Raw genomic sequence first — 21,556 nt, forward strand, 5'->3', positions numbered from 1 at the left:
GACAGAAACCAGATTGTGGCTGAGGAGACAGAGCAACAGTTCAAATAGCATGACCTCCTCGGATCCTGTGCTCTCTGCCTCTCCCATTTTCAATAGAACTACTTAACCTTCCAGGTATGGATGTGAGAGTTTCATTAACTCTCCATTCTGCCCTGCACATCACGTGCCATATGTCTGCTCTAAATTTCCAGAATTTTGCTGGTTGCCCTTAAAGTAATGTGAGGATAGGGATTAGAACAGTATTGCTTGCTGTGGTTTGTAACTGAGTGATTAAAGAGATGTCAAAGCAGGGAGATCAGCTGTAGAGGTAGAGGAATGAGAAGAAACACAGCGGTTTATGGACGCACCCACAGCATGAAAGTGTGTAGTTGTCATCTTGCATGAACAGTTTCCTCAATTTAAGATCACCTATGGCAAGGATAGACTTGCAAACTGTTATGTACTTCTAAGCCATTGTTGGTATTGTTGCTCTTATTATTGCTGACCTCACTAATGTAACACATTTATTTATTTTATTTTATTTTATTTTATTTTATTTTATTCATATTCCTTCCATCATGGAAGCCATGATATGTGAGTCGCCCATCCAAAGCACTAACCAGACCCAGAGTTGCTGAGCTTCAGCCAGGTAGTTGGCTCAGCATTTTAACCCTCTTAAAATTATCCATCCTTTTTATGCAAAATTTGCAGGGTTCTCTTGAGCATGTTGATGCGCCTCTCTTAATTTTCAGTGAGTCCTACTTTGACGGTAAAGCCATCATAACTCAGCACCTGAGTTCACTATTAATGTGCGCAATGTGCTGTGAACGTGTTTCTCATGCCTTTGTACAGGGAGTCTGCATCGGACTGCCAGCGTTCCAGAATATGTGTTCATAGCAGATGAAACAGACTTTGCTTCAAGACCTCCTCATGGAACTTCATACTATCCATCTTATCAGGTAAGGAACACTGAAGAAATATGCACACACACAGTGGATGTATAAATGAATTCAGATGCCTGTCCTCCTTGCTTTGCTGCGATGGATAATGGCTGGATCATAGTCAGGTTCATCCATTTTATACTCTTGAGAATGCCTGCTGAGTTTTCCTCTCATGCTTGAAGGCCACCCATATCTTAAGCGTTGCTATAATTCCACAAACAAAAGTAATCTCCTAAATAGAAGACTTGCTGAGGAAAATTGGCTTAGTCACCCAGTTCCATTGTGTGACAAATGGGCTCCATTTTATGTTATCGATAATGTGATAATCGAAGGACGGAAAGAGAGATTGTTGCTACAAAAGCGATGTGTTTGAGGTTGAGGAAGGAATGGTGTATTTAGTTTTACAAAGCAGGATCAGAAATGTTTAAGGGAGCTAACTATTCTTGCGTACAATATTAGATTCCAGGAAGGAAACTAATCCTTATTTCAGACACTAGAGCTTTTGATTGTACATGAGCCAAGAGGAATTCTGCCTTTGTTTATATTTGTCAGACAGGTTGTGGACCCTGTGTAGACTAAATCATCTTGTGTGGCTTAACTTAAGTACATCTCCCAGCTTTTAATTACAGTGTCTGAATTTATCTAATTACTTGCTTTCTCCATTATCAATAGCCTCCTTTGCACCTGCCTCACAGAGTTCTCTGTGTTCTCAGTCTTGGATTCTGTTGTAGTTGCATGTAGTTTTCTTGCTAGATTACAAAAAAAGGTAACTGCTCTGGAAAAGAGGTAGAATGGGAAAGTCGTGTAAGCCTTTGAGGAAATACCGAAGTTTTTATATGTTGTATAGGGCAATGGAAATGCTTTGGAAACTGTACAACTGTAACTTAACTTCCTGTGAAGGACTCTCATTGCTAAAAACATCCCAGACATCTATTGGACAGATGGGACATTTGGCCCAGGAACTCATAATGCAAAGAATACTGAACAGCTAAGTGCTAGGAAGGAAGGAGCGGGGAATTATGCTAGCCGGGGTGATGAAACAGGTAGAGCATTCTACTTCAGATCCCCACTCATTCAAGAAAATCACCGGGTAATATTGGGCCAACCAATATCTCTTAGCCTAACCTGCCTCACAGGCTTATCATGATGGTAAAATGCAGCTTCCCTGAGCTTCCTGGAGGAATGAGCAGCTGTAAATGTAATAAATACAAAGGGCTCACTCAGGACATACTTCCTCACAAAGTGCATACAGACTCAGTTTCCAGAAGACGTGGTGATGGCCACATTTTTCCATGGGATCATATACCAAAGGAATTTCCCCCCAGAAAACATTCCACCCCATATCACTGCCTTATCGTGATGTTCTTTTCTTGACTGTATTGTCCCTTTTTCGTGTGTTTAACAGATAGGATCGCAAAGCAGTTATGAAAATGGCTGGGAGCCTAGAATCCTTTCCTATAGCTCCTACAGGGGCATGGAAGAGACATCTCAAAGGCAGCCCTTGAAGAGATTAGAGGTTTCCCCCAATGGCAGCCCTGGCAAGCTGGCACACTACCCAAACGACTACCATTACCACAGGGCTCTAACCGTGAGGCATGGCGAAAGCAAGAGATCCGGTGCCGTGCCTCCAAGGTACGCTCGCTCCGAAATCCTTGGCTACGGTGGCCAGAATGCTGCAAGCAGGAGGTATGCTGTGCAGAGGCAGTTCTACATTGGGTCTGGTAATGACACGGAGGTTGACAGCGTCCCAAACAGCCCACGGGTACCAGTCTATCAGCGCATCGGGACCAGTCGGAGCATGAACAACCTTTTGGAGAAAGAGAGTTACCCAACTTCTGGTTATGCCACGGGACAAGTCAGGACTCCTGTTGCTTCCCAAAATTGGTCTCAGAACAGGCAGTCTCAGAACAGGTCCAGCTGGCACCAGACGACGGTCAGGTCGCAGAGCACAAGGGAGGCCTCTCAACCAGCTTCGATCACCAGCACCACCGCCGAGACAGGGAGGAGGATGGCGATGACAGCAGCTATGGCAGCCGCAGCAGGAAGTGGACACATGCTTCAAGAACGGGCCAGCGCCATTGGATCTCAAGCAGGGTAAGGTTTAACTCCACCCCCTTGCCATCAGTGCATAAGAACATGCTTTGGATTGCTCTGTGCACCTTGCAGTAATGAAGTATGGTCTAAAGCAGGGTTTCCCACCTGTTTCTAGACTACAGTTCCCATCATCCCCAACCATTGGTCCTGCTACCTAGGGGTGATGGGAGTTGTAGGCCAAAAACATCCGGAGACTCAAGCTTTGGAAAGCCTGGTCTAAAATCAGGCTGCTTACGGTAAAATAATTATTTTAGTTTACGTTTTATATCCCACTGTTCTTCCAGAAAGCCTAGCGAATTTGCTGAATGCTTCTTTGAAAGCAACTTAATGGGTCAAATTAGACTTGGCTGTAAGTGTGTCATTTGAAAGCACACCAGAGACTCTTGGGTTGCAGCGCTCATCTCACTTTACTGGCCGAGGGAGCCGGCATTTGTCCGCTTCCACAGACAGTTTTTCCGGGTCATGTGGCCAGCATAACTAAGCCGCTTCTAGCAAAACCATGGAAGTGCATGGAAATACTGTTTACCATCCCGTCAGAGCGGTCTGACTTCGTCTAAGGCTGCTCCCTATGTTTTTTTAGACACACCAGGCACCAGTGCTTTACATCTTGCTCTTATCTAGTTTTCATGAACAGTGCACCCAGTTCATGAGACTTTGCAAATCCAGCAAAGATCCTGACAAGGCTTAGCAATGTAAGAAAGCATCCGGCTCATCTTGTCTCCGCGCATACTCAGCAAGTAGGCACTCATGGAGCTTATTTTATTTTAACCTTCCCATGTTGACATGGAGCTTACTGCACATGTATCTTACATAACATATCCTTTAGCCACTGCACTTTTCCCTCCCATTGAACTAAAGGGGCTTCTGAGAAGTCATGCTCAGGATTGTGTTGTCGGAATAAACTATTTTCCAAAGGCAGCAGATCATTTTTATTTCCACTGCTATTGAACCACTGAATGTATTGTTTTCATAACGATATCTTGCTTTACTCATTGCTGGAATTCCTACTCCAGTCTACTGAGTCATAAGAACATGATTTTCTGTACTCGGAAATTAACTTTGCAGCTGTTAAGGTATACAATGTCAGGAGGACAGAAAGGGTTTGTTCAAGATGTCAGGTCAGAACAAGAACTGAACTTCTGGTTAGGATAACAACTGGATTGAACAGGACAGCTGAAATTCCCCAGGTGACTGTGATGTTTGCTGTCGATTCCAGGTTGGCTCAGTAGTGCAGATATAAGCAGCTGACATTTTGATTTCATCATCCCTTGAGAAGTATAGGAGAAAATGGATAGAGCTCAAAACGCATTCCTTGAAACCGGCATTGAATGGGGCAGGGCATAATGAGTTGACTATCCAGTTAGAACCATTTAATCATTTTCAGTCAATTAAATTTAATCTGGTTGCTCTTTTCTAATGTTTAATATTACTTAATTTATAAGGCTATTTTGGGTTGTTTTTTTAAGTACATGCAAAAATGTGGGTAAAGACTACTCCCTCTTAAGAGTCACGTGTTGGTTTCTCTGTCATGCTAGTTTGATGCATTAACACAACAGGCTAACTGGGGCTGTAGTCCAACATCTAAGGTAGAACCTTGGAAAGGAGGAATCCTGTTGTATACAGAGATATACGACAGTAGCGGTAATTTATTTATTTGCAACTGTACCGCAAGTGACATCTGAAGCATGTGATGGCGCCACTCTTACCTATTACATTCTACATAATGTGCTGAGATCAAGCAGGGCTAGCCCTACCGTTGGGTAAAGTGAGTCGGCCGTCTCAGGCGGCTGATTCTTAGCATCATGAAAGGACAGCCGAACATTGGCTATTTAATTTATTGTTGTTGCATTGTTACTGTTGAGAAAGGAGAGGTGCTTGCCTGCTCCCAGAGCTACCATTCCCAGAGCGGCTTAATCTCTCTTCCCAAGGATCTCTATGAGGAAAGTTCACCTAACAAGTCTCAGCACCTTTAGCCAACTACAGCTCCCAGAATTCTTTGGGGGAAGCCATGACTGTTTAAAATGGGTTCATAGTGCTTTAGATGTAGGGTGTGGGCATGTGCCTTACTTTAATTTGTGCTTTTCCTGGTATTTTATACCCACTGTTTACTTTCCCCTCCTCTGTACCCATCTCTTTACTTACCTTTGCCAACTGCGGTAAGTTCATGTATTTCACAAAACAGGATATGGCCCATAAAAGCGTATAGCACAGAAAGTATGTTAATCCAGCCTTCCCCAACCTAGTGTTCTTCAGCAGTTGTTGGGCCACAACCCCCATCAGTCCCAGCCAGCATGGCCAGCAGTCACCATAGGCCAGGCTTCCTCAAACTCAGCCCTCCAGATGTTTTGAGACTACACTTCCCATCATCCCTGACCACTGGTCCTGCTAGGTAGGGATCATGGGAGTTGTAGGCCAAAAAACATCTGGAGGGCCGAGTTTGAGGAAGCCTGCCATAGGCGATGGGTGTTGCAGTCTAGCAACATCTGGAGGGCACCAGATCTATTACTTATTTACAGTGTTGTTTTTAAGCAGGCTTGTTGCCTGACATTCACAGCCTGCTGAAGAACATCCATTAGTTCCACTGGTGCTCATTTTGGGCTTACAAAGTGTTCATGTTTAAATCACCCCAGGAATCCAGAAGGAGAGATGACTCTGGAGCGTGCAGTAAATATATTGCAGACTGAAAATGCTTCATCCCCTCGAGTCCTTCCAGCAGTTGTCTTCATACAGCATGAGAGTTTCCAGAGAGCAGAAGCCAGGAGGAAAGTGAGTAAACCATTTTCTTACTTAATGTGGCTCTTTACAGAGGCTACTCTTCCACACAGAGTATTGCATCTGGAGCTGGTATGGGAGAATAATGGAACTAAGAGATATTAGGGTTGGAAGGACCTTCTGGATGAAATTCTCTTTGGATATTAGTGCATTTACCTCTGGATGAACCCCCTCCGTGCACTGAATATGCAGAGGGATCAGACTGGAGACAAACAAATCTACCTTTCAGCTTGAAATCCAATTTTATCTAGACTCCAAATCTTGGAGAATAGGCTACATAAGTGCCATATTGTTACTTGAAGTTGCCGTGAATAAAATATTTTTTGGAATCTGTAACTTTTAAAAAATCCTTTGGCAGCAGTACTTAGGTGAGACGGAGAAATAATAATCCAGTTGACATTTTCTTTACTTTTACTTCTAAGGCCTCGGTGCTCTCTTATTTCAAATATGCTTTTCAATATTGCATGTGACTGACTGTGTGATCAAGTATATGAGAGAGGTCCAGTGCTCAAAGTGGGCAGGGATGCCATCCCATTACTTTTCAGTGGATGTAAGAACATAAAAGGAGCCTGCTGGATCAGGCCAATAGCCAATCTAGTCCAACATCCTGTTCTCACCAGATGCTTATAGGAAGATGCTTCAAGCAGGACTTGCACCAGGGTCCTCTCCCTTCCTGTGGTTCCCAGCATCTGGTATTCAGAAGCATACTGCCTCTGACCATCCTGGGATGCTACAGAAAGCAAGATTACACTAGTGTCGCAAAAGTCTCTCAACCTAGGCCCACAGTTGTTTCTGGACCTGAGGGAAGCAAATACTGCAGCAACAGGCCCTTGCCCCAACCTTGCTGGGAATTAGGCCTTGGACTGGAAAAAGAAGCTCTCTACTGCAGTGCCACTCCAGCTCCACTGTTTCTGAGTTTTAACAAACAAAGCTCACACAATGATGCAGATGGTCTTTAACTTCACATGTCTTTTAAGCGCTCCGAATGACTAGCTTATTGGCCAACAAACCTTGGTTCCTCCCAAAGAGGGTGGCCAAAAATAAAGGCTATAAGTTTGCATAAAATTTAGTTGTGCACTTTTCAGTATAGATGGAGATTTAGAAAGAATGGGATGTGTCCAGTGCTGGCAATACTCTGAGTAGTCCCATTGAAATTTATAGACATGACAAATGGGTTCATGAATTTACATAGGTCTAATTCTGAGTAGAACACAACCCACTTACTGTAACATAGTCTATCTCACCACAGAATGGAAGTTTGTAGGGAAGTCTGTGTGCCTGCCAAGTCTACTGCCCTGGGGCTGCCTGTTGATGTGTAACTTCCAAGCCTGCCCTCCCTTTAAACTGGACTTGGACTAGTGAGCCTTGCAGATAGAAGATGTACAGGATGAAGCATGGTCACCCTTTTCCCAAATGGAGGTTCATAATTTTTTTTAAACCATCAGTTAAATCAAGCTTGAGCCCATCATAGCACCAGATATCAGCATCTTGCTCAGTATGGGTGTTAGTCCCTATGAACAAGAATAGGGTTCTCCAAACATTGTGGACACATTTGGGAATCGTAAGAAACTGCCATGGGCACAGCAAAATACCTATTTTACTGTGGGGGGACTTGTGGTACACACACCCCTAGGCAAAGCACCAACACACACAACAAAACAAATTAACTGCAGGCAAAAAAGCAGTCAATATCCCCACCAAAGAAGCAGACCACACAAACAACAACAAAATCCATTTTTAAAAAAATGAAAATTGCCTTGGTGAGCATCAAGGGTAGCATCAGAGGGTGCCATGGTGCCCACAGACACCATGTTGGAGGCTCCAGAGAAGAGTCCTGTAGACCTGCTTCATGAACTGGGTATCTGAGGGGGAAAGGTTCTTGGTGTGTGCAAAGGCATGACTCTTTCTAAATCTGTATTTAGAAGTCTCCAGCCAGAAAAGGAAGAGAGGACCCGGTGTTCCTTTACCAAAGAACATGTCCTCACCCCAGGGGTTTAGACTGGACAATCTTTGAGACACCTCCATCCTCCATAATTCAGTGTCAATTCCAAGTCTATATTTAATATAGCAGTAGCTGTGAAAGCGTGTTGTGAAGCTGTTTACATAATGACTCAAAAACTATTCAGACAACAGTATCTAATCTCTGTGGTCCATAACAGAGCAAGAGGAATAGACCAAACAGGAAGGGAGGAGGAATAGCATTGTATATAAAAGATGTGTACTCTTGTGAAGAAATCCATGAACTGGAGTATGAAAAGCAGATTGAGAGTATATGGATAAAAATTATCTTTGAGAATTCTTGGAGAACAGGTGAGGTCCCTACAGACTGGAGGCAGGCAAATGTTGTCCACATCTTCAAAAAGGGAGGAAAGGAAGACCCAGGTAACTACCGAGCAGTGAGCTTGACATTGATACCAGGGAAGCTCCTAGAAGAGATAATTCAACAGTCAGTCTGTGAGCATTTAGAAAAGGATACTGTGATTACTAAGACCCAGCATGGGTTTCTCAAAAATAAGTCATACCAGACCAATTTGATTTCTTTTTTTGATGGAATTACAAACTTGGTGGATCAAGGAAATGCTGTGGACACAGTGTATCTTGATTTCAGTAAGGCTTTTGACAAAGTCCCCCATGATATTCTCACAGTAAGGTAAAGGTAAAGGGACCCCTGACCATTAGGTCCAGTTGTGACCAACTCTGGGGTTGCGGCGCTCATCTCACTTTATTGGCCGAGGGAGCCAGCATACAGCTTCCGAGTCATGTGGCCAGCATGACTAAGCTGCTTCTGGTGAACCAGAGCAGCACACAGAAATGCTGTTTACCTTCCTGCAGGAGCGGTACCGATTTATCTACTTGCACTTTGATGTGCTTTCAGACTGCTAGGTTGGCAGGAGCAGGGACCGAGCAATGGGAACTCACCCCGTCACGGGGATTCGAACCACCGACCTTCTGATCGGCAAGTCCTAGGCTCTGTGGTTTAACCCACAGCGCCACTTGCGTCCCTGATATTCTCACAAGGAAGCTAGTAAAATGTGGGTTGAACCAGGTAACTATTAGGTGGATTGGTAGCTGGTTGTCTGACAGAACCCAAAGAGTACACATTAATGGTTCCTCATTGTCCTGGAAAAGAGTGACAAGTGGGATGCTGCAAGGTTCTGTCCTGGGTCCATTGTTGTTCAACGCCTTTATAAATGACTTGGATGAAGGAATTGAGGGGATGCTCATCAAATTTGCAGATGACACCAAACTGGGAGGGGTAGCTAATGCCACAGAAGACAGAATCAGAATTCAAAATGACCTTAACAGATTGGAGAACTGGGCGCAAGCCAACAAAATTATTTTCAATTGGGACAAATGTAAGGTTCTGCACTTAGGCAGGAAGAACCAGATGCACAAATGTGGGATGGGGGACACCTGGCTTACTAGCAGTACTTGTGAAAAGCATCTAAGGGTCTCAATGGACCACAAGCTTAACATGAGTCTACAGTGTGATGCAGCAGCATAAAAACCTAATGCTATTCTAGGCTGCATCAACAGAAGTATAGTGTCCATATCAAGGGAAATAATAGTCCCACTCTAGTTAGACCACACTTGGAATACTGTGTCCAATTCTGGCCACCACAGTTTAAGAAGGATGTTGACAAGCTGGAACATGTGCAGAAGAGGGCAAGCAAGATGATCAAGGATCTGGAAACCAAGTATTATGAGGAGCGCTTGAAGGAGCTGGGTATGTTTATCCTGGAGAAGAGGAGACTGAGAGGAGACTGGGAGGAGATAGGATAGCCATCTTCAAATACAGAAGACGGAACAAGCTTGTTTTCTCCTGGTCTGGAGGGTAGGACTCGAACCAATGACTTCAAGTTGCAAGAAAGAAGATTAAACATTCGGAAAAACTTTCTGACAGCAGGAGCTGTTCAGCAGTGGAACAGACTCCCACAAGAAGTGGTGTACTCTCCTTCCTTGGAGGTTTTTAAGCAGAGGTTGGAGGGCCATCTGTCATGGATGCTTTAGTTGAGATTCCTGCATTGCAGGGGGTTGGACTAGGTGTCCCTGAGGGTCCCTTCCAACTCTAAGATTCTACAAAGAGCCGCCTCTGTATCTCAGCCGCTGATTTATAGCAAGTTGTTGAGCATTCCCAAGGTGAGCTCTCCAAGACAAAATATTGTCACTTTATCAGTGTTTTTCCTGGGAACCCTTTGTCCTAATATGGGAGGAAAAAGATAGCTCTGTGAAGACTCTAGCCTACTTATCAGCAAAAGTCTAGTTTACCCAGCATATTTTTTCCTCATGCACTGGAGTTCACTTAAGTCTTCTGCAGCTATATCTATTGCTGGCAAAACTATTTTTAAAAGCCATAATTGCCTTTGACTTTTCCGACCAGAGGTGGCAAGTCAGCTATTGATGTGGTCCATCTAAAGTTTGCGAATCAATCATATTGCACCAATTAAAGAACAATGCTATAGACACTTCAGCATTTCACATGGAACCATGATAGAATAAAATAGACATTGGTTTCCTGTTTCAAGTGTAGCCAGTGGTTCCCTCCAGTTACTGACTGCAGCTCCTGTTTGGCCATGCTGGCCGGGACTGGAGAGCGTTGGAGTTCATGAACACCTGGAGAGCACTATGCAGCTACTCCTGTTCTGTTTTACTGAATTTATCTTCATAATTGAAGTCAGTCGCATAATTGAACCCTTTCAAATGCAATTCCCCATCACTTCCTAACCACAGAAAGTCTGTGTTTGTATTTCTAAATAGATTTGTTGCACCGGAGTGTTTAAATTGACTAACTGTGCAAACCTCCAGTTTTGGTATGTGGAGGTTTACACGGTTTAGTCAGTTTAAACACTCTGGTGCAACAGACCCTCTAGTTCTGGACTGTGAAGGAATCCCTCCCACAAAAGACTGTAATAGTCTAGAAGCAAACAGTCTTGTCTGCAACTCATTCCACCAAAAATAAGGGTATTTTTAAAGGCTTGGAAATGGGCAAGCAAAGCATTTGTAGGAAAGTGTGTGGAGCTGACGGAAAGCAAGAGGTGGTGTTCATGGTTCCATGCCAAAGCATGAGGGTAACAGGAGCTTTTGTTGAGTTTCACTTCTGCGTGTTCTCAGCACCTGCCAGCTAAATTCTTCATTCTACCACAAAGCTCCTCATCGCTGCTAAGGATTATGTAACATTTCCATGTTTTTGTGCGTGCATTTCTGTCTCCACAAAGAGAGGTTTGTTCACCAGAGAAACCATTGCATTATATAACTTTGGACTAAAAGAATAAACAAGTTACTTCACTATAAACCATTCGATTCTGAAGAAGCTACTAGCAAAACTGAATGTGTCGTTTGACAAATTTCTCTGGAGTTAGAGCCCTTACAATTTCACCAATCTCGCCTATAGATAGGGTTATACCACCCAATGTACCAGCACACTATCAATGTTACATTATATTGATGTCACTATGCCAGCACTGCAGGGAAATGTATCCATGCAGATGTTTATTTGAAGAGAAATTAAGCTGCTTCGCTCTCTTTGGGTTTCACCCATTTATCTGATCCAGGAGTGGGGAAATGTCTGATCAGAGGCCAAATGCCTCTCTGCATCTGGCCCTCTGGACTCTCTCTAGGCCGGGGTCTTCAACCTTTAAGACAAAAAAAAGCCACTTGGACCCGTTTTCGAAGAAAAAAAAACTGGGAGCCACAAAACTCGTCATTATAAAAATAACTTTTTTGTCACTTTTTTAAAAAAAAAAATTTGTTTGACCCCTCAGAATTACTCCTCCTCATAGAAATAAACGTTAAATTAACAAGTTACCTTTTTTGTGTGTGTGTTCTTCACTCCCCTTCAAAACAGTGACCAGCGTACATGCCCCCTTTCAATGCAGTGACCAGCGTACATGCCCCTTACAATGTAACAGGCGGGCGGGAAGGTGACGTCGGGACGGTGCATGACTAACGCACGCACCGCCCCCATGCAACGTCACAGCTAGTACAGCGCCTGCCACAGTGGGGGGTGTCGCGGTGCACAGTGCTCCTCCTCCCCTCACTAGTATCCGCCCCGGAGCCGCGGCAAAGGTGTAAAAGAGCCACATGCGGCTCCGGGGCCGCGGGTTGCAGACCCCTGCTCTAGACTATAGCGCCTCCTCTGCCACACCCCTGTCTTCCCAAGCCACACCCCCTCACTGTCCCTGCTTCACAACTTCCTTGAGTTTCTTTGCCCGGATGTGTCCTTGAACTCTGATCTTGCGTCTGGGTTGCCTGGATGAAGGGGTGTGCAAGTTTGTGTGAAAACTAGAGTTGGAATGCAGCTCAGCTTGTCTTAAAGACTGGTGGGTCTGCCTGGGGAGAAAGTGAATAGACAGAGAGAAACCTCAAAACATTTCAAGGTTATTGACCTCATTTCCTACTTCATATTTGTATGTCTCCTGCTGAGAACATGCAAGCATGGGTCCTTGAATCTCCACCTTAGAAAAGATCCTGCTTCTGTTTACCTATCAAGCATGTATTTCCTTCAATAAACTGAGCCTTATTCGTTTTCCAAACTCGGAATCTCAGTGTGCTCCTCCAGTAGGGAGGGATTCAGTGCTCAGTTCCAGCTTCTGCTGATACATTTAAATTCCACATGCCTTCAGCAGTTCTATTATACAACGGTCAAAAATGGCACCCATTTCTCTGTCCACTTTTGCCCCTGAGCCTTCTCACTGCCAACTTCTAGGCATAAGGATGCTTTCCCACCCCACTTTAAATGTTGTTGGACTGCATCTCCCACCATTCCTAGCCAGCATGACCAATGATTGTGGATGATGGGAGTTGTAACCCAACGTTTGGAGGGCACCAGGTTGGGAAAATTTGGTCTAATCCTTAGGAGATAGGATGGAGTGATTCTGTAGCCTTCTGCATTCAGACTGACTGGCATGAGAAGAAGTTGCTGCCAAGCCTACTCCTACCTAAAAACATCAAAGGCCTTCATAAAGATAACATCACACCCCAGGGCTATAGACAGCAGTCTTTGGCCAGCCAGATACGACTGGAAAGTGATAAGTAAATTGTGAAGGTCACGCCCTTTCCCTATTTGCTTCTCATCTCACTTCCAGCAACATGCATGTTCCTGCTAAACTCGGAGGTGTCATTTTAGCCAAAGTATTCAATAGCCTCATAGCTAATAAACATGGGGTTGTTAGAAGCTTTACACAGAGTGGACCTAATGAAATTAAAAGACCTGCACTATTCACCTCTATTCTATGTGACTTTATTTGCAAAAGCATTTTCATGCTTCTTTTCAGCCCTAACAGGGCCCCCCCCCCCCCAGGGTGGTTGACAAGAAAAGAAAAATGTCACAAAACCAGTTTAACACTGGTAATTAACACTGAGCATGAAAAGCCCCAGAGCAAGAGTTTAAAACCTTCCATCTCAGATTTAAAAGCATCAAAAGCCAAGCAGAATGTTTTTATTTTCCCCACTCCATCAGGGATGGAGCCAGTCTGGCCTCCCTCGAGAGGCAGTTCCATAACAGGGGGCTGCCACAGAAAATGTCCTGTCCCACATTCCCACCCACTGGCTGCCTTTATCCAATCCTATTTAAAATTACCTTGGGTTGATTATTTGTTTATATATCACTTAATGTCCAGATAAGCTTTTAAGCCATTTACACGTATAAAAATTCCATTTTTATATGCCGCTTGACCAAGTGTCGACTTCCGCCTCCAGATCATTTTCTCTTCCCTTTTTCATCACAGAAATAATTTTGATAAATTATGATGGAATAAATCTGAGTTTCACTGGAAAAAGTACAAAACACTATAAATCACCCTAATAAAGAAAGCAAACCTCCCCGCCCCTAGTTGTTTTTGTAAAACAGGGTTGAATGTGCACATTCACATGTGCTTTTAAAAATGCATGCAGACGCCATGTGCCCAGATCAAAATGCACACCCCTTTCCGAGGGACAACTTGTGACTTCTAAGATTAAATTATCTAAAAAGCATCTTTATTATGTTGAACAGTAGAGTAAAGGAACTCTGCTCCCTAACTGACCTCTACTCCCATTCATCTGCTGCGCCCAGTAGCCATTACCTCCAATGTCAGCCAAAGTTCCTTACAATACAATACCACCCATGCACAAAATCATAAAGAGTTATGCCAGGAACCACAGAGATGGGCCAGATACACAAGAGGGAGAATGCGGCGGGAGGGAGAATGATACAGATGGGCAATAGCAATCATTCCCTCTATTTCTGATGTTCAAGCTGTGAGAGCTATTGGTTATGTGGCCAAAACAGAAACACCCATGCACAAGAATCATACTTTGGGAAACCTAAGCGTTTGCAGAAGTACAAAAAAGTGGGGTGCATAAGAAAGGCTACCACCCCTCAAGTAAACCACTAAGGATCCAGTGTGTTCAGTGGTCATCTGAATTAGATCATACCACATGTGGAAAGGCAGATCTAAAACAGTACAGGATATACTTTTCTTACCAGTAGTATGAAGGTGCAGATTTACAGCACAATATTTGCAGTATAAAGATACTGAAAATACTAAGGAAGAAAGTATTATTCTAGTTGTTGGAACTTCGGATGGTATTTTTAATAGCTAGTACGTGTGCATCGGGTAGCAACTGTATCTCATGAGAGCATTAAGAACTGGAAGGTCATAAGTTCTTCCTTATTTCTGTCCCCAGTGTTTTCTAAGCTAAACTGCACACACTCCCTGTTTGGGGAGATTGGCTTTGTTTTATCATGTCAAAAAGCAATTATCTTGGCTTAACTCCAGCCCCACCTATTGACTTCCAAGCATTTAGACTCCTTAGCATGCTCTGCAGCTGCTATCTTAATGTTTTTCTTTGCTTACACACCTTCCTCTTCCTCCTCAACAGGTTTACTTGCTAGGTGGGATTCCCAAGCTGCTAGATCTTCTGAGTGTGCCGAATGAGGATGTGCAGAGGGCAGCATGCGGCGCTTTGAGAAACCTGGTCTTTGAAGACAATGACAATAAGCTGGAAGTGTCAGAGCAGAAAGGGATCACAACCCTGCTGAGATTGTTACGGCAAACCAGAGATGTGGAGACTAAAAAGCAAATTACAGGTAATTAAAACAGCGCTGATGCATTGGAGTGCCACCTTCAAAGTGCACAGACCTTTTGTTAACAAATGCTCTTGATTGTTAGAGACTCCAAGGTCTAAATGTGATGCTATGCTTAGTTTGGGGGAGGGGGTTCCTAGTATTTTTATATGCATGTGGGAGCATCATCCCCAACCTGTAAGCACATCAGCTGCACATCACGGTAAGCCAGACTGTGGTTTACCAGGACTGCACAAGCTTCCAAAAGGGGTTAGGATTAGCTGCATCAAGACTAAAAAACATAAGGGAGGATATGTGTATGATATTCCTCTCCAGGAGCCTGAATGTTCACTCCATCTCAGTAAACCAAAGCTGGCCACTTCATTCTGCAGGTGGGGGTGGGGCTGCACATTTTGTGTGTTCTTCAGGAGCGGGGACTCCCTTAACTTAGAAAGCCAGCATGTCAGGGCAAAAGGTAAGCTCCACCACCCAATTCTGCTGATTATATTTAAAGAGAGGCAATTGGGTGAAAAATACTATGGGATTACAATATTGTGCATGTTACAGTTTTCTAAGGGATTGTTCCTGAGATTGGGACAAAATGTTGGAAAGGGTACAACTTTGCCTTCATTGATCCCAACTTGTGGAATAACTTCCGGTGTTCCAGGAAGCTGTGAATTTCTTGTTCTTAAGCTGATTCAGGGATTGCTGCATGAGCAAAGCCCTGATATTCTTAACCCATCAATTGCAGATGGTTAAATAGAGGCCTGTGTAATAATGTAACGGCATTGCACATGATAACACAGAGTGGAAAGGCTTGGGAACGGAACAGCAAGCCAGAATTTCCCACTCTCTGAAATGCTGACAGCCCCTCTCCAGATTAATCACCACAAATTAGGCTGTGGAAGGGGCAGGGGTGGAGAGTCTTCAGAGAAGTTGATAATGTTAACCTCTGGTAACACCTCTGCTGATTTTGTAGCTAGCATGTCACTGCTCAGGAATGTTTGTGGAGTCGGGCAGCACCTGATATAGCTCTCGTAGGAGTTGTCGAAATCTCTGGTGGGAGGATGGGTGCCTCTTTCTTGGTGCTTTTTTCGAGGTTTGTTTTTTTTGAGAAGCCAGCATGAAAAACCTGCAGGATGTCTTGCAGATGTCAGCAGAAATTCCCTATGTGATGGTGGGAGGGATAAGGTCTGCTTTTCGTAGCTAGACTTCATTTTTAAGTACTGAGGCGTCTTAGATCTTTCCAGGTGCAAGGTTTGCTTTAATCTCAAGGTTGTATTGCTCTTTCCTTCCCAGAGCTGTGAGCTCCACCTGTCAGAGATAACAAAAGTCCTATTGTTAAAAGCCACGAGGATAAAATATTAGAAAAGTCCTGCTGGAACAGCCAAAAGACCTGCTTTAGTCAAGGATCTAGTTTCCTACAGTGGCCAACCAGATACTACCGGGAAGCCTACAAGGAAGGGCTTAAAGGCAACATCCCTCTGTTGCGCCTGTTCCCAACGCCTGGCAGCTTGCCACTCCATATAGCCAGCATGCCTAATGGCCCGTGGCCTGTTTTGCATGTCACAGCAAGCCAGAGTGGCTGTCCATGGCCGCATGAAGATGCTGGCTCCCAGAGAGGAACTTGCACATGTTTCACTCCTCCCTGGGCTTTTCAGGTCAAAGCCAGAGGGCAACTAAGCAAAGGGTTTGTCTTGGCATGTACTGTAATCTGAACCTGAGATACATCTCCTTAACTGTGACCTGTAACCATAAGGTGAACTTTAGCTACAGATTGCGGTTAAGGAGAAGAAACTTAAACCACAACTGCACAGAACCCTATGCCGAACCTTGACTTAGCTGCAGTGCTGCCCTGACCTAAAAAGCCTAGGGAGGATGATGATGATGCCACCCATCAGTCTGGGTTGCCCCAGCCACTCTAGGCATCTCCCAACAAAAAACAGTAAAAACACAATGCAACATCAAACACTAGGTGTGATATCCTCTTTGGGAATAAGCACGTTCATACTAAGCCATGCTTTTGGCTTTGCAGGATGTGCAAACCTTACCTTCCATGAATTTGCCTAATCCCCCTTGAAAGCCATCTAACCTCCAATCTTATCAAGAGTTGTTTAGTCAGTCCAACTCTTGTTTTGTCCCACTAAGCAAAAGTAAACTAAGGTGAAATCCTCTTGCATGCATTGGCTTTGTCTTTCCAGCATTCGTCTGCTGCCAGGGAGGGAAGAGGTTCCCTCCTATTTGCTCAACCATTGAACAGGAAAACACGTGTAAACAGTGGCTCATGAAACTGTAGCATTGGAAGGGACCACGAGAGTCATCTAGTCCAGCCCCCTGCAATGCAGGAATATTTTGCCCAGCGTGGGGCTTGAACTCACAGCCCTGAGATTAAGAGTCTCATGCTCTAGAAACTGAGCTATGCAAGGAGCTAACAGCGTTGCCACAATTCAAAGGCCTTTAAGGCTGCATTCCTGAACATGCTAAGGAGTATTTCACCCTGCTGGTGAAGGGCAGGTAATACATTTAGTAGTTGTTAATAATGTGTGCTTTGTCACTCTGATCAGTAGCCAAGGAGTAGGGCTGGCAGAGATGGATGTGCCGTGGTAAAGGAGAAGGGTGTCCATTGTCCTCTGTAATCCCTTTCCCTGTCACACAAGAAAAAGCAGAATAAATAATACAAAATGAGGAAATTATGCACATCTGCATGGTTTAACTTATGCAAATCTGCATGGTTTTAGTATTCAGATCAGATCCTGGTGCACATTCTAAGCAATAGAATTTTGTTTTTGTTTTCTTAAACACTGTTTCATGTGCACAACCGTGGCTTCATGAGTCCAAGGGAAATTCTCAAATGTATACAGTAAATGGAAGTTGCTTTCTCTTCCATCGCTTAGCTGCCAGGACTACTAAAGCGCCTTTCTCAAGGTCATACAGAAAGTCATGAAGCTGTAGCTCCAAGAAACTGGCTTCATTTCCCATTCCATCAGCAGCAAATGCTTTGCAGGGGTTGAAAGGCACTTGGAAGAGGAGTTACGAGCGAGCGAGTGCCAGGGCTGATAGGAACCAAAGCTTTCTTTATTATGGGGTAATCTCGGTAGCGACGGAGAGAGGCAAAGCCGAGGCAGCCAAAACAAGCTTTTGAAGGGGAGCCAGCCAAGCCTTCAGGGAGTGTCTAACCTCTTGATCTTGTCTCATACTGCATACATCTGAGAAATGGAGGAACATTCCTTCTGCAAGGAGGATTATAGCACAGACAGACAGACCTGTCGTGAAATAAAACATGCACAGGAAAGGCAGCCACACCTATCTTGTTCTCTTACCATGGAAAGTCCCAAGGGGTATGGAAGTCGCATGCCTGCGGTGCAGCTACGTCCCAAAGGCCTGGTTCTGCAAGCACCTCTCCCTGCAAGATTTCCTTTAACTCACGTGCCCATCAGAGTACAGTTAATTAAGCTAGTTCATCCATCTTTCCGACTTCTTTTTGCAATTTTGATCCATCCCACTGTTCTCCACGTCAGGCAATGCGGATAATAATACACAACAACTTAGCACTTAACAGTAGTTTAGGACAGGGATGGTTGAAACAGTAGTTTAGGACAGGGATGGTTGAACTCCAGCTCGCATCAGCCCCAGCCACCATGGTCAGGAATGATGGGCGTTATAGTCCAACAACATATCAAAAGCCACAGATCCCCCACCCCTTCTATCTGAATAGAGCTGCCAACTTTTTAATCTCTCCCTATGTCTGGGCTTTAGACAGCAGCCGCGATGTGCAAGAATTAGCCAGTGAAGTCACTTAGTACCTCCACACTTTGAAGAGCTTCAACTGCTGCTTCCTACGTATCATGCCAGAGTTTGCAGGGGCACACTGAAAAGTTGGCAAAACAGTGAGATTTAACTGGGGTCTTTCTGATTCACAGCTCACTTACTTAACCATTGCACTGCACTAGTCCCTGGCATTTGCTTTTAAGTCAGGGGTGGGAAACCTTTGAACCTTCCAAATGTTGTTGGACTCCCAACATCCCAGCTACCATGTCCAGTGGTCGGGGATGTTGAGAGTTGTAGCCCAACATCTGGAGTGCCACATGTTCCCAACTCTTTCTTTACCTTTCTTGGCTCCTACTCTATAATACTTCTCAAGTATGCAAATTATTTTACTGTGCTTAGCTCATTCAAGGTTCCCATATTTATTTTCTTATAGGTTTCCTGTGAAATAACTGCTGGACATGGCAGATAAGGGAATGGGAGGGCTTCCAGTTTATATCAGTCATATTTTAGTCTAACAAATAGTGAGTTGCTCAATCAACCACTGAGATGTATGATTAATCCACAATTTGAACCTTTTTTTTCTCATTCCCAGCCTCAAAATTCTATCCACCCCAACACACTGGCCATTACACTGCCTTCAGTGGGGTTTATTTACCTTGTTTCTTAGCTTCTGCTGTCATAACATGCACAGGTATGGCAATAATGCCAAAGTTGTGCATACTGCTATTCCACCTCCCCCACTGAGATGACAATGCAATTACTGTATCTGCATATTACAAAAGGGCGATTATCCTTGAGCCAAAGGTCAGAGGAGAGGTTTGGTGCTGAGATTGAAATGTCATCTGCCTTGAGCTAAGACTTTAAGAGATGTGTTTTGAAATCTAGAGCAGTTAACTGAACAAACAATAGTTCTCTTTGTAGAGGGGAGCCACTGTGCGTGTGATATATTCCCAGATGATACTTGCAAAATCTATTTCCAAAAAAAACAAAACAAAAAGCACAGCTGTTAAATCTCTTGCGGTCACATATTTTAATATGTGCAGATCTCCAGATCAGACCCAGGTTTCCTTTTCTCCTTGACACCCAACAGAATGAAAGTACCAGGTTGCTTTCGGAAAGTTTTGACAACCTGGTAGATCCATGACCAGATTGTCAAAGAAGCTCTTCATGCAATTGGAGCTTGGCTTAGTTTTATCAAAGAGCCAGGGAAATGCCTGTCACTACCAGATGAAGTCCTGTGAATGGAGAGCCAATGTTGTTTTCCTGTTCCCTCTGCTTTTTGTAGGTTTGCTATGGAATCTCTCCTCCAATGACCAGCTGAAGATCTTGCTGATCCGAGAAGCCCTGCAGCCATTGACGGAGACTGTTCTCATCCCTTACTCGGGCTGGCCAGATAGAGATTATACGAAATCAAGCATTGTACCTGACCCAGATATCTTCTACAACGCTACAGGATGCCTGAGGTAAGCTGGGTGCAGGGAAAGGGCCTGTCGTTCAGGGGGCAGAAAGTCCCAGGTTCACAATCTCCAGGCAAGACTCGAGATGTCCTGAACTCAAGAGCCACTGCTAGTCAATGTAGACGTTACTGAGATAGATGGACCAATGGTCCAACTTGGTCTGGGCAGCTTCCTATGATGTCTTGTGTTTTTATTCAAACCATAGTCATTTAAAACAAAAAAAATTCCTTCCAGTAGCACCTTAAAGACCAACTAAGTTAGTTCTTGGTATGAGCTTTCGTGTGCATGCACACTTCTTCAGATACACATCTGTATCTGTATCTGAAGAAGTGTGCATGCACACGAAAGCTCATACCAAGAACTAACTTAGTTGGTCTTTAAGGTGCTACTGGAAGGAATTTTTTTTGTTTTGACTATGGCAGACCAACACGGCTACCCATCTGTAACATAGTCATTTAGTTCTTCGTTTATTTGGTGAAACTGTTCCTATTTTTATGCAATCTTAGACAATCTGGAGGTTTCCCCACAAAGCACTCTAGAATTCATAGAGGATTTGATAGCAGCCTGGTTTTTCATCCTGGGCCAGGTCCCTGAAGGCTATTGGACACCCCTTGGTTGTGCCCAGGCAACCAAGGTCACCACAAATGGAGATGATGCAGGCAAACATGTTCGCTGGCAGGAAGCATCATGTCTGCAGCCCATCAAGAACTGCTCTGCAACAGTTTCAGCCAAACACTCAGCGGACAAAAGCAGCACAGCAGAAAGCCTAAGAAGTAACCCAGTTTTACTAAGAAGTAACAAACAAGAAGAAAACATGTAGGCAATATTTGGTCTCATTCATTCTCCCAAAGTATCTAAAACCTGATGACTTTTAATATTGATTATAGTCAAGGCTTCGTACACACTGTGTTGCGCTAAAGTAACTCAAATTCTTTGCAGAGGAATAACAGAAGGAGGATAATCTGTTGGGTTGCAAAGAAAAGTGGGGGGGGGGACACCACAGGAGATTCTGGAAAGAAGTTTTGCTCATTTAAAACGTTTTTAGAATAAATACAGTTTTTAAAAGTGTGTAAAAATGGCCGGATATCCCTGCAAGGGAGTGGATCTTGCTGTTTGCTACCTTATATTTTCAGATTTGTAGTTTTTTTAAAAAAAAAATTGTTAAAACTTGAAGTGTGGCACATGTGTCGCTCTATGTATTGGACTACAACACTCATCATCCCTGGCCATTGACTGTGCTTTCTGGGGCTGATGGGAGCTGGAGTGTCACACTCCTTGGCCTAAATTTCCTCCCTCCTGCCTTTGATTTCCCTGTCAGCACTTCCTTGCAATTTGATCACTATGGAATCCACTACTCTTAACATTAGGCTGGGCTTAGCGTGGTTTGTGCTGTCAAAGGTTCAACATGTGGGCACAGAATGTTGGCTCCACGTTTCTATTTTTCCTCAAGGAAAAGGCAAGGGTCTGCATTTCCTGCCAGGAAAAGCTTTGGGAGCACT

The 21,556-nt window shown here is 44.0% G+C and overlaps 1 protein-coding gene across 2 annotated transcripts in view; it reads left to right on the top strand.

Moving 5' to 3' along the window:
* PKP2 (plakophilin 2) overlaps positions 1–21,556 on the top strand; it is a 47,596-nt gene that overhangs the window by 12,773 nt on the left and 13,267 nt on the right. For both annotated transcript variants that reach the window (XM_028746661.2, XM_028746659.2), the window contains exons 2-6: positions 832–938; positions 2,326–3,014; positions 5,645–5,780; positions 14,649–14,856; positions 19,886–20,063. In XM_028746661.2, the coding sequence (XP_028602494.2) occupies positions 832–938; positions 2,326–3,014; positions 5,645–5,780; positions 14,649–14,856; positions 19,886–20,063 (1,318 nt within the window). The remainder of the gene's footprint in view (positions 1–831; positions 939–2,325; positions 3,015–5,644; positions 5,781–14,648; positions 14,857–19,885; positions 20,064–21,556) is intronic.

The sequence above is a fragment of the Podarcis muralis genome, chromosome 10, assembly GCF_964188315.1.
Source record: "Podarcis muralis chromosome 10, rPodMur119.hap1.1, whole genome shotgun sequence".
NCBI lineage: Eukaryota > Metazoa > Chordata > Lepidosauria > Squamata > Lacertidae > Podarcis > Podarcis muralis.